The 14,703-nt window shown below is 34.1% G+C and overlaps 2 protein-coding genes and 1 pseudogene across 2 annotated transcripts; 1 reads left to right on the top strand and 2 right to left on the bottom strand.

Annotated features, from left to right (window-relative positions):
* Positions 1 to 511: 511 nt before the first annotated feature.
* On the bottom strand, positions 512 to 4,892 carry LOC143557102 (protein disulfide isomerase-like 2-3). Its single transcript, XM_077046258.1, has 9 exons — positions 4,761 to 4,892; positions 3,231 to 3,398; positions 2,996 to 3,109; positions 2,545 to 2,708; positions 2,347 to 2,446; positions 2,071 to 2,247; positions 1,141 to 1,286; positions 898 to 1,044; positions 512 to 794 (listed from the first exon to the last, which is right to left on the bottom strand). The coding sequence occupies exons 1-9, from the start codon at positions 4,890 to 4,892 to the stop codon at positions 635 to 637; spliced, it is 1,308 nt and encodes a 435-aa protein (XP_076902373.1). The 3' UTR covers positions 512 to 634.
* A 1,319-nt stretch (positions 4,893 to 6,211) lies between these two features.
* On the bottom strand, positions 6,212 to 8,856 carry LOC143557100 (triacylglycerol lipase 2-like). Its single transcript, XM_077046257.1, has 9 exons — positions 8,675 to 8,856; positions 7,874 to 7,981; positions 7,665 to 7,805; positions 7,473 to 7,583; positions 7,239 to 7,382; positions 7,119 to 7,159; positions 6,955 to 7,034; positions 6,778 to 6,873; positions 6,212 to 6,531 (listed from the first exon to the last, which is right to left on the bottom strand). Exons 1-9 carry the CDS (start codon positions 8,852 to 8,854, stop codon positions 6,212 to 6,214), a joined length of 1,221 nt encoding a protein of 406 aa, XP_076902372.1. The 5' UTR covers positions 8,855 to 8,856.
* A 2,288-nt stretch (positions 8,857 to 11,144) lies between these two features.
* LOC143557105 (F-box protein At1g10780-like) lies at positions 11,145 to 14,449 on the top strand (annotated as a pseudogene).
* The last annotated feature ends 254 nt before the right edge of the window (positions 14,450 to 14,703 follow it).

Below are 14,703 nucleotides of genomic sequence, written 5' to 3'. Positions count from 1 at the left end.
TACCACTAAATACATTTGTGTCTATCATCCGACAACGCATATACTAACGTTTTGACACCCGGTCAGAACAACAAACCCACACCAGTTTTTAGTTTGTAGAATGAATGAATCAATGGACTAATTGATTACTTCGATTATGTTACGCAGCACAATCCCCTGTTTATTTGCATTCCTTAACACCTTGGCTGTTTCTAGCTTCTTGATAACAACAACAAGAAGCATGGAACCATTTGTCATATATTTTTGCTTTTTATGCAGACTGTCTGACGAGTAAACCAGTTCGACAGAAGTCCAATTTTCAAAACTAAATGTGGTGTTGCTTATTTTTTCACAGGTTGGTGTGCATTTCCTTTTAGGGCTTTTTGCCCTGTATTTTGTAGTCAAAATGAGAAAGTGATAAACTATAACGGGTCATGCAGTTGGCCAGAATATCGATCATGGCTGTGGATCAAGGTTGGGGGAATCAAACAGATAAAACAATAACGTGACATTTTTAAAGACACCACTAAAATTACCAGCAGAGTTAACACGTTACAAGTTTGATATTGCTTCAACACAATAACAATTGAATCAGAAACTCTGTCAAGTCAAAAAAGTCCTTTTTAACAAATATCCTCCCTCACTCTCTAACCTCTCACAGTTCATCATTGCCCATAAGTTCTTCCAGAGAAAACTCATCTTCTTCTAATATCTCTCCATCTTTACCATCCCAAGCTTCTGTTGTCGCTATTGCCGGTGTCCCGTCTAGTGGCAGAGTACCCTTTCCTCCCAGTCCAGCTGCTTTCACAAATTCTCTGCCAATTCAAACAAATAATCATAAAGCGGGTCAATGCGCATTCTACATTGTATCTAACGGGTCAAATGAATAGCGAGATTACAAGAAAAAGAAAAACATACATGATTTGGTCTCGTTCAAATGCACTTTTTAGTGGGGCGTATGCACCTTTCTTTATGTTCAAAGCCACCAAAGCTGGGTATCCGTAACCACCAACACCAACGTGCTTCTCAAGTTCGGGTTGCTTACCTGCAGCAGCCCATACGTAGCTGCCACACGTTTTACCAGACCGATAAATTTATTCTCTCCCAAAAATATATAACCAAATTTAATAACTTTGAAGAAATGGAAGTTTTGTATTTTACCTGTACGGACTCCTTTTGAACTTTTCTGCAATTGATAGTAGTGTATCTAAATACTTGTTCCTTCCCTCTGCCTTTGAGTCCAAAATGTCAGGGAGGAAGGCCACGAAACAAATGGCTGCTGAACCGCATTTCTCTTCCATTACATCCTACAACAAGAATATTATATTTTAACTTTAAACCAAGCCGCATACTACTTGTAAAAGCAATGAACTAAAGCGGGATACTAATTTAATGAATTGTATACTTAGGCATGTAAACGAATTGAATGTGAATATTCAAAGAACGTTCAGTGAACTGTTCAGGCGAGAAGTTCGTTTATGTTTGTTTTTTATAAACGAACAAACATGAACACATAGTCGTTTATTCATGTTAGTGAACATTCATTCATATAAATCCGTTTCTATTCGTTTGTTTATGTTCGTTAATTTACGTTTGATCAAATTCATTCGTAAATATATTCATTTAAATTTTGAAGGCCTGTTACAATTTAGTCTAGTTTTAATAACTTTTTAGGCCCAACACATTGCTCTGTACATTTACTGCTAATTAGTTTTAGCTCATTTATGTCCGCCCGTATATGTTCGTGAACCGTTCGTTTATACTGTTAACGAACAAATAAACGGACATGGACATGTAGACAAGCATGTTCATTTTCTTAATGAACAAACACGAACAAGAAAACCACGTTTATTAATTGTTGTGTTAAAGTTTTCGTTCGGTTTGTTTACAAGCCTAGACTATAATTTCAATGGAGGAGGGACCCTCAATATATAGGAAACAAGCCAGAATCGATATATAGGAAACAAGCCATAATTAAACCCTAACGCTAATAATCTAACGTATATTTAACCCTACTAATGCTGTTGTTTCATATTTTTTTAAGAATGAAAAGCAAGAATGTGACATTAACTAAAGATTTGACCAACTTACCGGGCCAGTCAACTCGGTCACTTCAGGAGGGGCCACATTTGTTTCATGCTGAACAAGCGCAAATGACTCAATTGCTGAGGCAGTTCTTGCTCCTTCATAAGTGATTGGATTCTCTTTGTCTGCACCAAACACCAAAATAGTGGCGAAACCTTGCACCTTGTATCTGCTCATTAAAGACTGAAAACCATAATCCATCAGTACAAGATAACAGAGTTGTAAATGGTGATAATATAGTATAATATTGGTTTAAAACCAAGAATCCAAATTCAAGATTACCTTCTCATCATCACAGTTGACATGACCAAGTTTAACCTTCCCCTGCAAGTTCTTTGCAGCCTTCTTCCATTCGGGAGCAAGCTTCTTACAGTGCCCACACCTGAAAGTGTAGCACTTATTTTAATGTGTTACAATAACTAAATAAGAGCATTTAGTAAACACAGTGCTAAAGAAACAACTCAAGAGCAGAATAATTACCAGGGTGCAAAGAATTCCACCATCCAGAGATCTTTGCTTTTAACAACCAATTCATCAAAATTACGTGCATTCAGTTCAACTGATGCACTTGGTTCTGATTTCTCACTTGATCCTGATCCTGTTGTTGTTTTTCCACTTAACCTCTCTTTGAGGAGTGCCTTGACCTGCGCATTATAAACCATCTATGAATACTTCAAACAGTACAGCATGCATATAGGAATTACAAATAACAGGCACAACTGCACAAGATGAGAGTTTAATTTCTAACAAAATGGTTGTGAAGGATGGTGATTGGTGAGGACTTATATCAATCTACCAACATACAAACTCTTGTCAAAATTTAGCGAGGATCCTAACAGTTTATTTATTCGATAACATAATCTTCGTACAGAAATAGAGAAAGGTAAGGGTTTCTATAACGGATGTCAAACTTTAATTTCAATATGATGACCTGTTGGAGTGCAAATTCTGCTATAGGCTTTGCTTCCCTAGCTCCTTGGTAATCAATAGGTGGTTTTCCAGGTACAAATACTTTAATTGTTGGAAATCCTTTGATACCATATTCCTGCACAAAGCAAATATCAATTGATCATACCAATAGATACTTAAACAAAGGAAATTTGAAACAAAAAGTTTCTCGCTGGTAACAAGAGCCAATCATAAAATGTTAATTGACAAACACAGACCTGAGCAAGAGCCTGGTGTGCATCAGCATCAAGAGCTGCCACAGTTGCCACACCTTTCAAGACGGTGGCTGCCTTCTCCCACTGTGGGGTCAAAGCTTTACAATGGCCACACCATGGTGCAAAGAACTCAACCAAAACAACACCATTCGAATTTAAGACCTGAAACATTAACATCACAATTAGTTACCAATCAAAACAGAAACACATCTCAAATCCTTTCACAGTCCGAAAATACTATTAGGCCATGGGGTAGATTCATGCCCTTTAACTCCACGTAGGTGCCACATCACCACGTTTTACTCCATCTCACCTCGCTTAACACCCCTCGGTTTATTTTGTGCAAGTGTAGAAGATTTTAAAGCCCGCTAACACTTTAACCCAGCTTGCCTTTAACGCCCCTTAACCCATGAAGGGAGTGGTGCCCCACTCGTTAACCTTTGCCAAATTAGCTTTAACGCCTTGGGTGTCAGTGGCGGAGCCACATATAGTCCGCCGGGTTCGGCCGAACCCGGTCTTTTTTCGGTTTTATATATAACATATAGCATCGAATTAACGAGTGAACCCATTCTTTTTCGACGTTCGAACCCAGAATCATTTGAAAAATATATATTTGAACCCATTGATTGTTATAAATTTAGTTAAAAAAATTGGTAATGAATATTTCTTTTATAAATATAAAAAGTTTTTAAAAAAACTATAAAAATTACAAACAAACATTATAAATTGGCCAACAGCACATATATAGATTATAAAAAATAGCCCAAAATTATTCATATATTGGGTCAATAAGCCCAACCCAATTAAGATACCTAGCTAAAAGTTAAACAAAACAAATACAAAAACGACCGATCAATTTATGTTTCCATCGATGAGTACGACTCTTGCCTCGTCCAATTGCCTTTGCCAGTTCACCTCAAGGCTTCAACGAACGCCTCATGGCCTTAGCCCTCACCTGTCAGACTTCAACTAGACAGCAACGATCGACCGACTCTTTCTTTTTTATTTAATATAACTTTGTGTTTTATTGAATGTTAACGATGTAGTTTTGTTATGATAGTACTATTGCATTTTATTTGTTTAACTGAATGAGTGACCTGACCCAACCCATTTGGGCCCAAAACTTTTGACACAGAAAAAACCAAGCATCGAAAAATCCCGAACCCATAGGAAAATTTGTCTGGCTCTGCCACTGTTGGGTGTTAAAAGTATTCCCCAGGGCCTTATAGCAGCAAAGATATATGTAATAAGGTAAATGATCCAGCATAATTACGCATGAAATAAACAGATTACACATAAAAGTTAACTAAATTAAGCGTCCTTTGTACACTAACTAGCCCCTATAGAACAAATATCACAAGTACAATTTCCAAAAACACCTGATCAGATCAGGCGATGTAAAACATTTATTTTACAAGTATAGAAATGGCCTGTGATATGATAATATTATTAAGAGCTTGACGATATTGCTAAGTAACGTCGATTCTCATCAAATTTCAAGTGAATTCTAATAAAATCATAAAATAAAATAATGAAATTAGAAGGAGTGAGCTGAAGAACCGGTGATGATGCACCGTATAATGCATCAGCCAGATTTAAATTTGAACTAATTGATAACAATAATAACAACGGAATCCAGATCAACGCTTTCGATGAACGATCCATGCTTTTTACACGCGCACAGTGGAGATGTGATGAACAGAAGACGAAGCTAAAAACCTCTTCTTAGTTTGCCATCGTGGACGACCAATACGCGGTTGGGCCAATGAAAGTGAGACACGTCAGATTGACATGTAGTTTTTGAAGGGATTGAAACGTGGACGAGCGAGATTGGCTGATGACACATAATACATGGCTAATCTTAAACGTGTACGCAGGTGATTTAGTCTACTCAATCCAGGGGATTCCAGATTTTACCCTTCTAGTATAGTATGTTAATTAATGTTTATTGATACATAAAATTTATGTATGTTCCCTTCACGCGTTTCGAGGAACTCGGTCGCATCATAATGATTATCACTTTCGACACAACAAAAAAGGGTTTATTGATCGGTATTGGTTCGATTAATTACGGTATCGACGTAGTACTGACACTAAGTAATAGCTTGCAATTACATTATATAGCTTGCAATACAGAAAAGATACTTTATTTCAAATACAACTCCGTTTTCAACAAAACTTATATAATTTATTGTGAATACATCTTTGTTTTAAGGTATAGATAAAATAAGCATGTTGTAATTGCATACTAAAAAATTGTAAAATTTTTATAAGTTAACCATTGAAAAAGAATCAATAACTTAAGTATATAAATAATAACAAAAAGAAAAAAAATTAGAGAACAAATTAAAATGATGAATACTTTAGGGGGTTAAATTGCAAAGTAAACAAAGTTTATCAAAAGCAAACGTTTAAAATCAAATTAAAACAGTTTAAAACTTGGAGGGAGCTAGTTTGGAACAACTTAAAACTTAAGGGACTAAAATTACAAAAGTATATAGTAGCGATAGGTTTCACTTTTTATTATTTGGTTTGTTAAAAAAAAGTTATAAATAGGTTTTCTTTAGCAAACATTTACACAAGTGTATTAGATGTCTCAATTTCCAATCTTATAATCAACCAAATGAATATTTCCACAACAAAATACTCGAAACCGGTATAAACACTGAATTGGTTCACCAGTTTAACTAACGACAAAACGAGCCGGTCTAACCGTGTATATCCAATTCATGTCAAGAAACCAGTTAGAAGACACAAACAAACATGTAGTCTGTACTTGTAAAAATTAAGTATATGAAAGCTAGAAAATAAACTTGTAAAAGTCATTTACGAAGAATAATATTACTGGTGGTCATTTACACAAGCAAACTTGTAGTCTGTACTTTTTATTGGATGATATATATATAGATAAATATATATATTTTTTTAAAAAAAAGCGTCATTAACTTGCATTAAAATAAATGTATGTTACACATGTAATGATCCTAATGCATCTTAAAAAACACCATCATAGGATCATACACAACTTCTTTAGCGTTTACACCAAATACAAAATCAGCATGTGCATAATTCTCCCTGTATTGCACAACAAGCTTATCCGGGCCGTGATCTTTGACACTTTCGAGCAGCGTCTTAACGTCTTGCACGTCCGAGAGCTCATCCTCCCCTCCATAACTCAGGTACATCGGGAAGTCTTTTGGGATGCTTCCCATGTCGTATATAGGAGGAGTCGACTGATGGTAATGATTTTTGTTATCAACAGCATTCCCATAATCATACATTGTTATAGTCCCCGTACGAATCACTGCATAAATTTTCATTAAATAAGCAAATTAGTTTAGGAATGCTTAGTAAATTCTCATCAAATAAACAAATTAATTGAGGAGTGTTCATAAATAGTTGAAATGGATTGAACCGCATAAACCAAAGTAAATTGATCGGTTCATTCAGTTTGACGGCTTATTGTTTCATTCTATAGGTTTTGTGTGTTAATGACCACTAAAGACTTGCGTAATATGCTATAGGCCTATAGTAGAGAAAGTGAATTTACTTTGAGCGAGATGGATCATATTCTTAGTCGACGTAGATTGTGGTTCATGCTCGAGAAACTTTTCGGTCATAGAAGAGTTCACACAACAGTTTTGTCCTACATTCACCACAAAACATATACTTATGTTGTTTTTTAATGTAACAAGCATATAGTTATATAAATGTTGGAAACCAATACCAGTAAACGATGTCATTAAGTCACTGCAATCATTGCCAGGGATCTTGCAAATATTACCTAGAAGACCAGCAACTGCTTCCCTGTATTCATTATTCAATCGAGTAAGAACGACACGGTTATGTTAAATATGTCACAAATAAACTGGAAAATGATGCATCTCTTACCCTCTTGGAGCAAATTCATGAAGACCCAACCAATATAAAGTCTGTTATAAAAAATAATACACTTAGCCGTTAAAACGTCGTTTTAATTTTTAAATAAGAAAATGCGACAGATTTAATAACCTCGCCTAAGAAAGCATCGGCACCAGCTCTAGCTAGAGCTGATGACATTTTCCCCAAATACGCGATTGGGCTAAGTAACACGGCTGACCTCAACATGTTCAACGTCTGGTCTTTTGAAAATGCAGAAAACGCAATCAAAGTTCCCTAATAAATCATCATTTTTCACTTTTATCATCACATTTTACAAAATATTTAAAAAACCTTTTTGACACTCGTTTATCATCATATACTTACCAAGGAATGACCAACATAATGTAGGCTTTGGCCCGTTTGATCGTGGACAAATTGGATTGAAGCCGGAAGATCATATGCTACTAATTCGTCCCATGACCATTCCCAGTAGGCCTACAAAATAAAATTCAAAGTGATTGAAAATATAACAAAAAGTGATCGAATAAAAAATGTGGCATGATACAGAAAACGGACCGGATCGCTAGGACTAAGTGATGTATGACCACGACTAAAGTTGGTTCCACGAGTGTTCACCATCCATACATCAAACCCGTTATCTGCCAAAATAAAAGCAAGTGATTCGTCTGGAGAGTTTAGAACCCACGTCCCACCATCCTACCAAAACCAAAACATCAGTTTTAGCTCAAGAAAACATTGATGTTATGTTTGGGTTACAAAATTACCATTAGAACCCCATGCTGTAACAAAACTGGTGGCTTGTTTGGCTTTGTACCACCATGCCCTCCCGGAATATGTTGCATGCTAAGTATATAACCATCTTTTGTGGTTACCTAAAAAGAATGCACATGGTATTATCAACCATAGGTATCGAACATAGATCAAATTAAATCATTAACAATTTCAACCCATTCACCATAAGGATTAAGGAATGATTGTAGGTGTATAAACGAACCCAACGTTTAGTAAATCGGTTGACACAAAGTTTATTAAACAAACGAATGGCCATGAACACAATGCATATATGTTCGTTAACTTACGTCGTTATATATATGCCCATATCTATTTGTTACTGATAGTACTTACAACCAATTTGATTTTTCGATTTTAGAACCCTTATAGATTTCAAACCCTTTAGGTCGATTTATCGAAAATTCAGATTTGTGCATTTGTGTTCGTTTAGAATATTAACAAACGAGCATAGCTGAATAGTTCATCTTTTAATGAACAAGAAAATACAATTTTTAAGTGTCCCTTCATTTATTCGATTAAAGATAAACCAACGAAGATACATAAGACTATTCTTGCGTTCTATATGGAGCATAGCTAAAAGAAGTTGCAAATGGTTTAACATTCATGTAAAGTTTTATTCAAAAATTTGAAGTAGTTTTATATGTAAATACTAGTTATTTATGAAATTGAAGTTTAAGATAAAAAGACTATAAATTTATGTTTTTAACATCTTACATAATTGTTCCTATCATTGTCATCGATCACATATAAAATGAACATAGCATAATACGTACCTTATGTTCTTCGCACTTGTAGCCTTGTGTCTCGATTAGCAAGCTGCATATCCCAACCTGATCCACCAACAATGACGATGACTCGTCTTGATTGTTGACTGAATTCAGGTTGCGTACCGCTTTAGAGATTAACATTAGGTATAGAAAAATAACAAGTGTAGTTGTAATTGTATATGCCATGTTTGTTTACTTGGGACAACATAGGATTGAATGCCCATATGTCTTTTATAGGAAAGGTTTTGACACAAGGACAAAATAAAAATCTATAGATTAAATCCTCTTGGACCTTATGTTTAACCTTAACCATGTGTCTTCACTCAAGATTTCGTTGCAGCCACGATCAAGAGGTAAACTTTAATAACAGTTTTGAATATAAATTAATTATTTGACGTTGACTATACATATGTTTTATATGGCATTATAGCATCTTAACCCATACATAAATACCTATATTAACTCATTACCCAACTCGTTTAACCCGTTCATATTATCCTATATTCATCACGGGTGACGTTCCATATATACGCATGAATCAGTTCATCTTATTTTTACCTTTGGATGAGAAAAATATGTAGTAATTAAAGTTCGAAGGATGTTAAGAAGGTGCTACGTTCTATGTGTTGCATTCTTATTAACTATTTTGTTTGTTCATATGCTACACGTTCAAACTAAGATAAATAAAAATGTATTGACTGAAACAAGAATTTAATAATTACTAACAGATTAGTATAAACTTAGAACAGAACAAAAAAATCATTTAGGAGACGAAATAGACTATTCGTGTTGGGCTTAGTTATTGACTCAAAACAAGACTGTTTGGGTTGGGCCTACTTCATAAACAAATTCGTTGGTGAATTAAAAGATTTAAGCAAATTTTGTAGTTAGAGTTCTTCCAAGCTAGGGTTAGGCCATACACACACATACCGTTTCATGATTAAGTACGTGTTGCGATCAAGTTTTTGAGTTATATTTTCTTGATTAGAATATATAATTAGGAGCTATCAAAATTAACATGTTCTAATATCATGAACTAGCTTAAAACCCATGAACTTCACAGGGTAGAAGATATTAATATATAAATTCATCGAGTTTTACAAAAAAATAAAATAAATAATAATATATAACATAGTTTAGAAAATACATTATTTACTATTTAGTGTAATTTGACTTTCATTACTATTTCATTGTTTGATTGAAAACAAAACTTACATAACTAGATTTAAAGTTTGTTAAAATAAGAGGTAATTTAAATTATATGTGTATTATTAGTATAGTTATTATTTTCTTTACAAATATATTATTATTAAAAAGAGAAAGATGTATTTAATAAGAGAGAGAAGTAGGGGTGCAAACGAGCCGAGCTGCTCGCGAGCTACTTGAGATCGGCTCGTTAAAAAGCTCGATCGAGCCGAGCTTTGTCAAGCCCGAACCCGAGCTCGAGCCTAAAATTAAACTCATTTAATAAATGAGCTCGAGCCCGAGCTTCACTTATTGAGCTCGAGCCGGCTCGCGAGCCTAAACGAGCTTGCCATTTGTATGATTTTGTAGAATATATATTTAATAATTATTAATTAATATACATAATGTTATAAAAGAATAAATAAAAATAACTAAATAATATATATTATTTTATACGTAAACTTATAAAGGAAAAAATATATGTAAAAGTAATTATAATTATATAAAAAATAATTGATAAATAGTAAACGAGCCGAGCCTGAGTTGAGCTTGAGCTTGAAAATCTACTAACGAGCCGAGCTCAAGCTTTGAAATTAGAGCTCGAAACGAGCCGAGCTCGAGCTCGAGCTCTGTGTAAGTTAAACGAGCCGAGCTCAAGCATAGTCGAGCTTGGGCTCGGCTAGGCTCGTTTGCACCCATAGAGAGAAGTAAGGAAAAGTTGGCGCGAAAGGATATGAGGATGAATGTGACACAAGAAATTCAACTTTTAGATTGAGTAGATAGATAGATTAGCGGATTAGGGACTTGAATTAATATTGGAAATGCGTTTACCATCAAAATGTGGGTATTATGATACAAGTATATGAACACATGCAGCACATTAAATACACAAACTAATGCCTATCACAAGAGATTGTTCTCAATAATAAGTTAATATATAGTACGTATAATATAACCAATCACAAGGGAAATAAATCCTCAATGGTATGTGAACATCATAAATTTTCCTTTCAATCGGATGAGAAACAAGTCCTCGATTAGGTGAAGATCATGCATGCACTCTCAAATTCAATTTACTAGAAGCAAGCCCTAAAGTTGATGAATATAGTCCATTTTCAAATTTAACTTCATAAGAAGCCAGTTTTCAATTATGTGAAAGCCATGAGGCTTAATTTCATTTTATAACCTCAATGACACTTAAATGAAAATCACATTTTAACATTCAAACTATTGTGTTTGATAACGTAGACGGTAGCGAGGAGGGTGGTGGTGGTGACTGGTGACAACGAATATGGAGGTCATGGGTGGTGGTGTCAACGGAATTGGTAAGTGGCAGCAGTGTAAGGATAACACTTAGACGGGTATTGATAATTTAGTCTCATACCCGATTGTAAAACCTTGTCTCATATATTACCCGATAAGTGATAACCGTCAGGTGTTAAGCATACCCACAAATATCAGGTTTGACTTTTAGTTTGTTAAAAAACCAAGTTGAGTTTTTATGGTACAATTTTTCTTACCGTCTCATATAATATTAGTTTTCTAACAAATATAACAAAAATTAAATATGACAAATTATATATATATATATATATATATATATATATATATATAGGGTAAGGATCCTATGAGAACTATTGGCAAATTGAGAACTTTGAGAACCATTTTGGACCACTAAAAAAACCCTTTAAAAAATTATAAAACAAACAAAACCGAAAATTTTAAAAAAGTAAAATAACCAAAATTCTTATATTTCATTCCGGTTTCATTAAAAAAACCGGATTTTTATTTCTTTTTAATTCATATTATACCTATACATATATGTATACTTTCATTTAATCTCTAGTTATGTAATATACATATATGTACATTATCATTTTCCTTAAATTATACATATGTGTATAGGAAAATACATGTGTGTACATATTATACATATATGTATAATAAAAAAAATTGATTTTTTTAATTCGTATTATACTTATACACATATGTATACTTTCATTTAATCTCTAGTTATGTAATGTACACATATGTATATTATCATTTACCTTAAATTATACATATGTGTATAGGAAAAAAATATTTGTATACATATGTACATATTATACATATATGTATATGTATAATTTAGCTCAACCGAGAATTTTTTTTTAGAAACCGGGATGATAAATAAGAACTTTGGTTTTTTTACTTTTTTTATTTTTGTGTTTTTTTTGTTTTATAATTTTTTTTATTTTTAAGTTTTTTTGTGATCCAAAATGATTCTCATAGTTCTCGATTCTCAAAAAGTTTTCACTTAGCATATATATATATTACTATATATTATTATTATTATTATTATTATTACAAATAGGCAGCCTTTCCCCTTCGGATATCAGACGCCGTAACATTAATTTCCTTGACTTCCGACCTCGACTCCGATACAATCATCCCGGCCGGCCACTCAGACTTCAATGCTTTCTTTTAATTCCTCTCCGTACGTTACAGCCTTCAACAATCAATTTCAATTTCTTTTGACACTGTCGGTTATAATGATGGATCGATTATTATTCCAATCCCTATGCTATTTAGTTATCCCAGTCGATTAGGGCAAGAAATCAACGCATCTACTATTCTTCAGTAAGTTCCAGGTTAGTGATTTGGAAATCATCTATTGTGATCACATGTTCTGTTCAATTAAAGTCCAATAATGATTGACACACCGTAATTTTGTATCTATCCTAAACAGTGGTGCGTGAGTTCGTGAAGATCGACTCCTCCAAACACAGTCCAGGTCTCTCTTGTTCAATCTCTATTGAATTGTAAGTAGATTTTTAAATTGTTCATGTTTTCCAATTAAGCTTTACAGTTTAACCAATTTGGATGAAGAAGACGGATTTAGTTTTTTGGTCAGGGGTATAACAGTAATCTCATGCTCTTCTTTTTTTATTTGCATAGAATCTCATGAATCTGAAGATATGTTAAATAAATATAAAGAAACTTCGGATAAGATTGATAGGAAAAAGAGTCTGAATCTAAAGTGGGAACTAGAGGCAGATATGTTATCGGATTTTGGTAAAGATCCTAAATTGTGTATGAGCGCGGTTTGTGCTCTTTATAGGAAACAAACAGATGACGAGAAAGACTCTAAAGTAACTATACACCATAACGAGCAAGGGTTTAGTCAGCCCGATGCAAACAGGTGAGTTTTTTTTTAATAAAAAAGTCAATACATTTAGTGAAATTATGTTCACTTGTACTATGTGATTAATGTTGTTAAATGTACGCATGTGTGATCACGTAGGGATCGTGAGCTGGTTGTATTTCTCATGGGTCGAGATCCTGATGGCGACCTAAACAAAACAGTGGAAGAACTGAAAGAATATCATGCAAAGGGGGTCAAACGATGCAGGAATCTTGCACTTAAATACTCAAAACAGTTCTTTAAGCTTTACGAGAACAAAGAAGATCCTTATTTCCCGCCAGCACCATACGGTTAGTTTGGTGGTTTGTTTTTCCAATATTAGCTAAGATTATCTAGACCGGTTGACCGGGTTAGGTAACTTGTTCGGACCTGTGAGTTTATGGATCCGGCTGGATCTACACATGAACAACTCTTTGTTCATGCTTTTCTTATTTTAAAGTTATATATATTATCTTTAAAACAACAAAAAAATTGCTTATTTAAAAAGTTTTAGTATGTATAAAAAGTTAATTAAAAATGTCACACTACAGTTTTATACGTCCTGCATGACTGTGCCACCGACAATGACTGACACCATTGTTATCAGTTTTAGTTATTTTGTCACCAGATGCGCTGCAACTAAATTCGCATAGCCAGCACTCGTGTAATTGTAGTTCGTACGCACATAACCGATAGTCTTTAAATCGACTAGCAACCATCTCCAGCATTAATCATACTATATTTTAGTTTCTAGAGGCAACCTTTCTATTCCAATATATTTATGAAAAGATGTAAAAATATGATTATGAATCTTATTTGCTTGCAGGGAGTGTTTACATGGTTGACTTTGGTATGCTCATGGTGCTTGAATCACTATCCATTAGAGGTGTGCAATGGTCTTGGGATGCAGTAAGCAAAATGCTTCACTTTGCAAGTGAAGTTAAGCATCTTTATATGGAAATCAAATTTACTGGAGATTTTGAAGCCCTTCTTCCAATCCCGGAAATCAATTTTGTTGACTTTTTTCAAAAGTCATCCCAAGCTAAAAACTTTCGATATTCATGGCGCAATGTTTGCAGCTCTATTCCATAAAAACAGTCTAAAGAGTGTAAGTCTTATTACATATAATTTATCTTGTTATTTAATATCACAACATAGAAATGAATTTTGTTTATATTTCAGGTGGATTCGAGTTTTGTGATTCCGTGTCTTGAAGAGGGTTGTGATCACTCTGAGATCACCGTTAAATGCTGAACAGAAATGAGCACGCTCGAGGCGTTTGCAAAGTTTGGAAAGAATTTAAAGTTGGAAAGAATTTAAAGAAGATGAGGAAGATTCTTCAGATGAGAAGCGGGCATTGCAGCGTTGATGATTTTTTTGAGGAGATTTGCAAGTTTAGATTCATGAATCACAAGTTAGTCTTAACAGAATAAGGCCAAAGTCCATGTAATTTTTGTATTCAATTCTTTGCATAATTGGATCATATATTGTTGTTGACTAGAGAATTTAATTACCCTTAACTTGTGATATCTTTCATCACAAGTCACTATGTTAGTCTGTTTTGTTATGTTTTTTGTTTCTATACGGAGTTACAAGTAGTATCTAGACCAGTTGGCCGGGTTAGGTAACTTGTTTGGACCTGTGAGTCATATACATTTTTCTTTTTTGCGGTAAGACATGATTAGTG

The sequence above is a fragment of the Bidens hawaiensis genome, unplaced genomic scaffold (genome assembly GCF_021521415.1).
Source record: "Bidens hawaiensis isolate Kalapana, Puna unplaced genomic scaffold, B.hawaiensis_p1.1 tig00018812_1, whole genome shotgun sequence".
NCBI lineage: Eukaryota > Viridiplantae > Streptophyta > Magnoliopsida > Asterales > Asteraceae > Bidens > Bidens hawaiensis.
Note: the sequence above shows the minus strand (reverse complement) of the source record. Positions and strands in the feature narration are given on the sequence as shown.

What these genes read in the sequence shown, in the direction of transcription:
- LOC143557102 (XM_077046258.1), bottom strand. Translation starts at nt 4,892, where the DNA reads ATGGATCGTTCATCGAAAGCGTTGATCTGGATTCCGTTGTTATTATTG. An exon ending in TGACCGAGTTGACTGGCCCG is followed by an intron (nt 1,287 to 2,070) that starts GTAAGTTGGTCA and finishes TTCTTGTTGTAG; the next exon opens with GATGTAATGGAAGAGAAATG. An exon ending in TTCAAAAGGAGTCCGTACAG is followed by an intron (nt 1,045 to 1,140) that starts GTAAAATACAAA and finishes AACGTGTGGCAG; the next exon opens with CTACGTATGGGCTGCTGCAG.
- LOC143557100 (XM_077046257.1), bottom strand. Translation starts at nt 8,854, where the DNA reads ATGGCATATACAATTACAACTACACTTGTTATTTTTCTATACCTAATG. An exon ending in TACAGCATGGGGTTCTAATG is followed by an intron (nt 7,806 to 7,873) that starts GTAATTTTGTAA and finishes TGGTTTTGGTAG; the next exon opens with GATGGTGGGACGTGGGTTCT. An exon ending in CCGATGCTTTCTTAGGCGAG is followed by an intron (nt 7,160 to 7,238) that starts GTTATTAAATCT and finishes TTTTTATAACAG; the next exon opens with ACTTTATATTGGTTGGGTCT.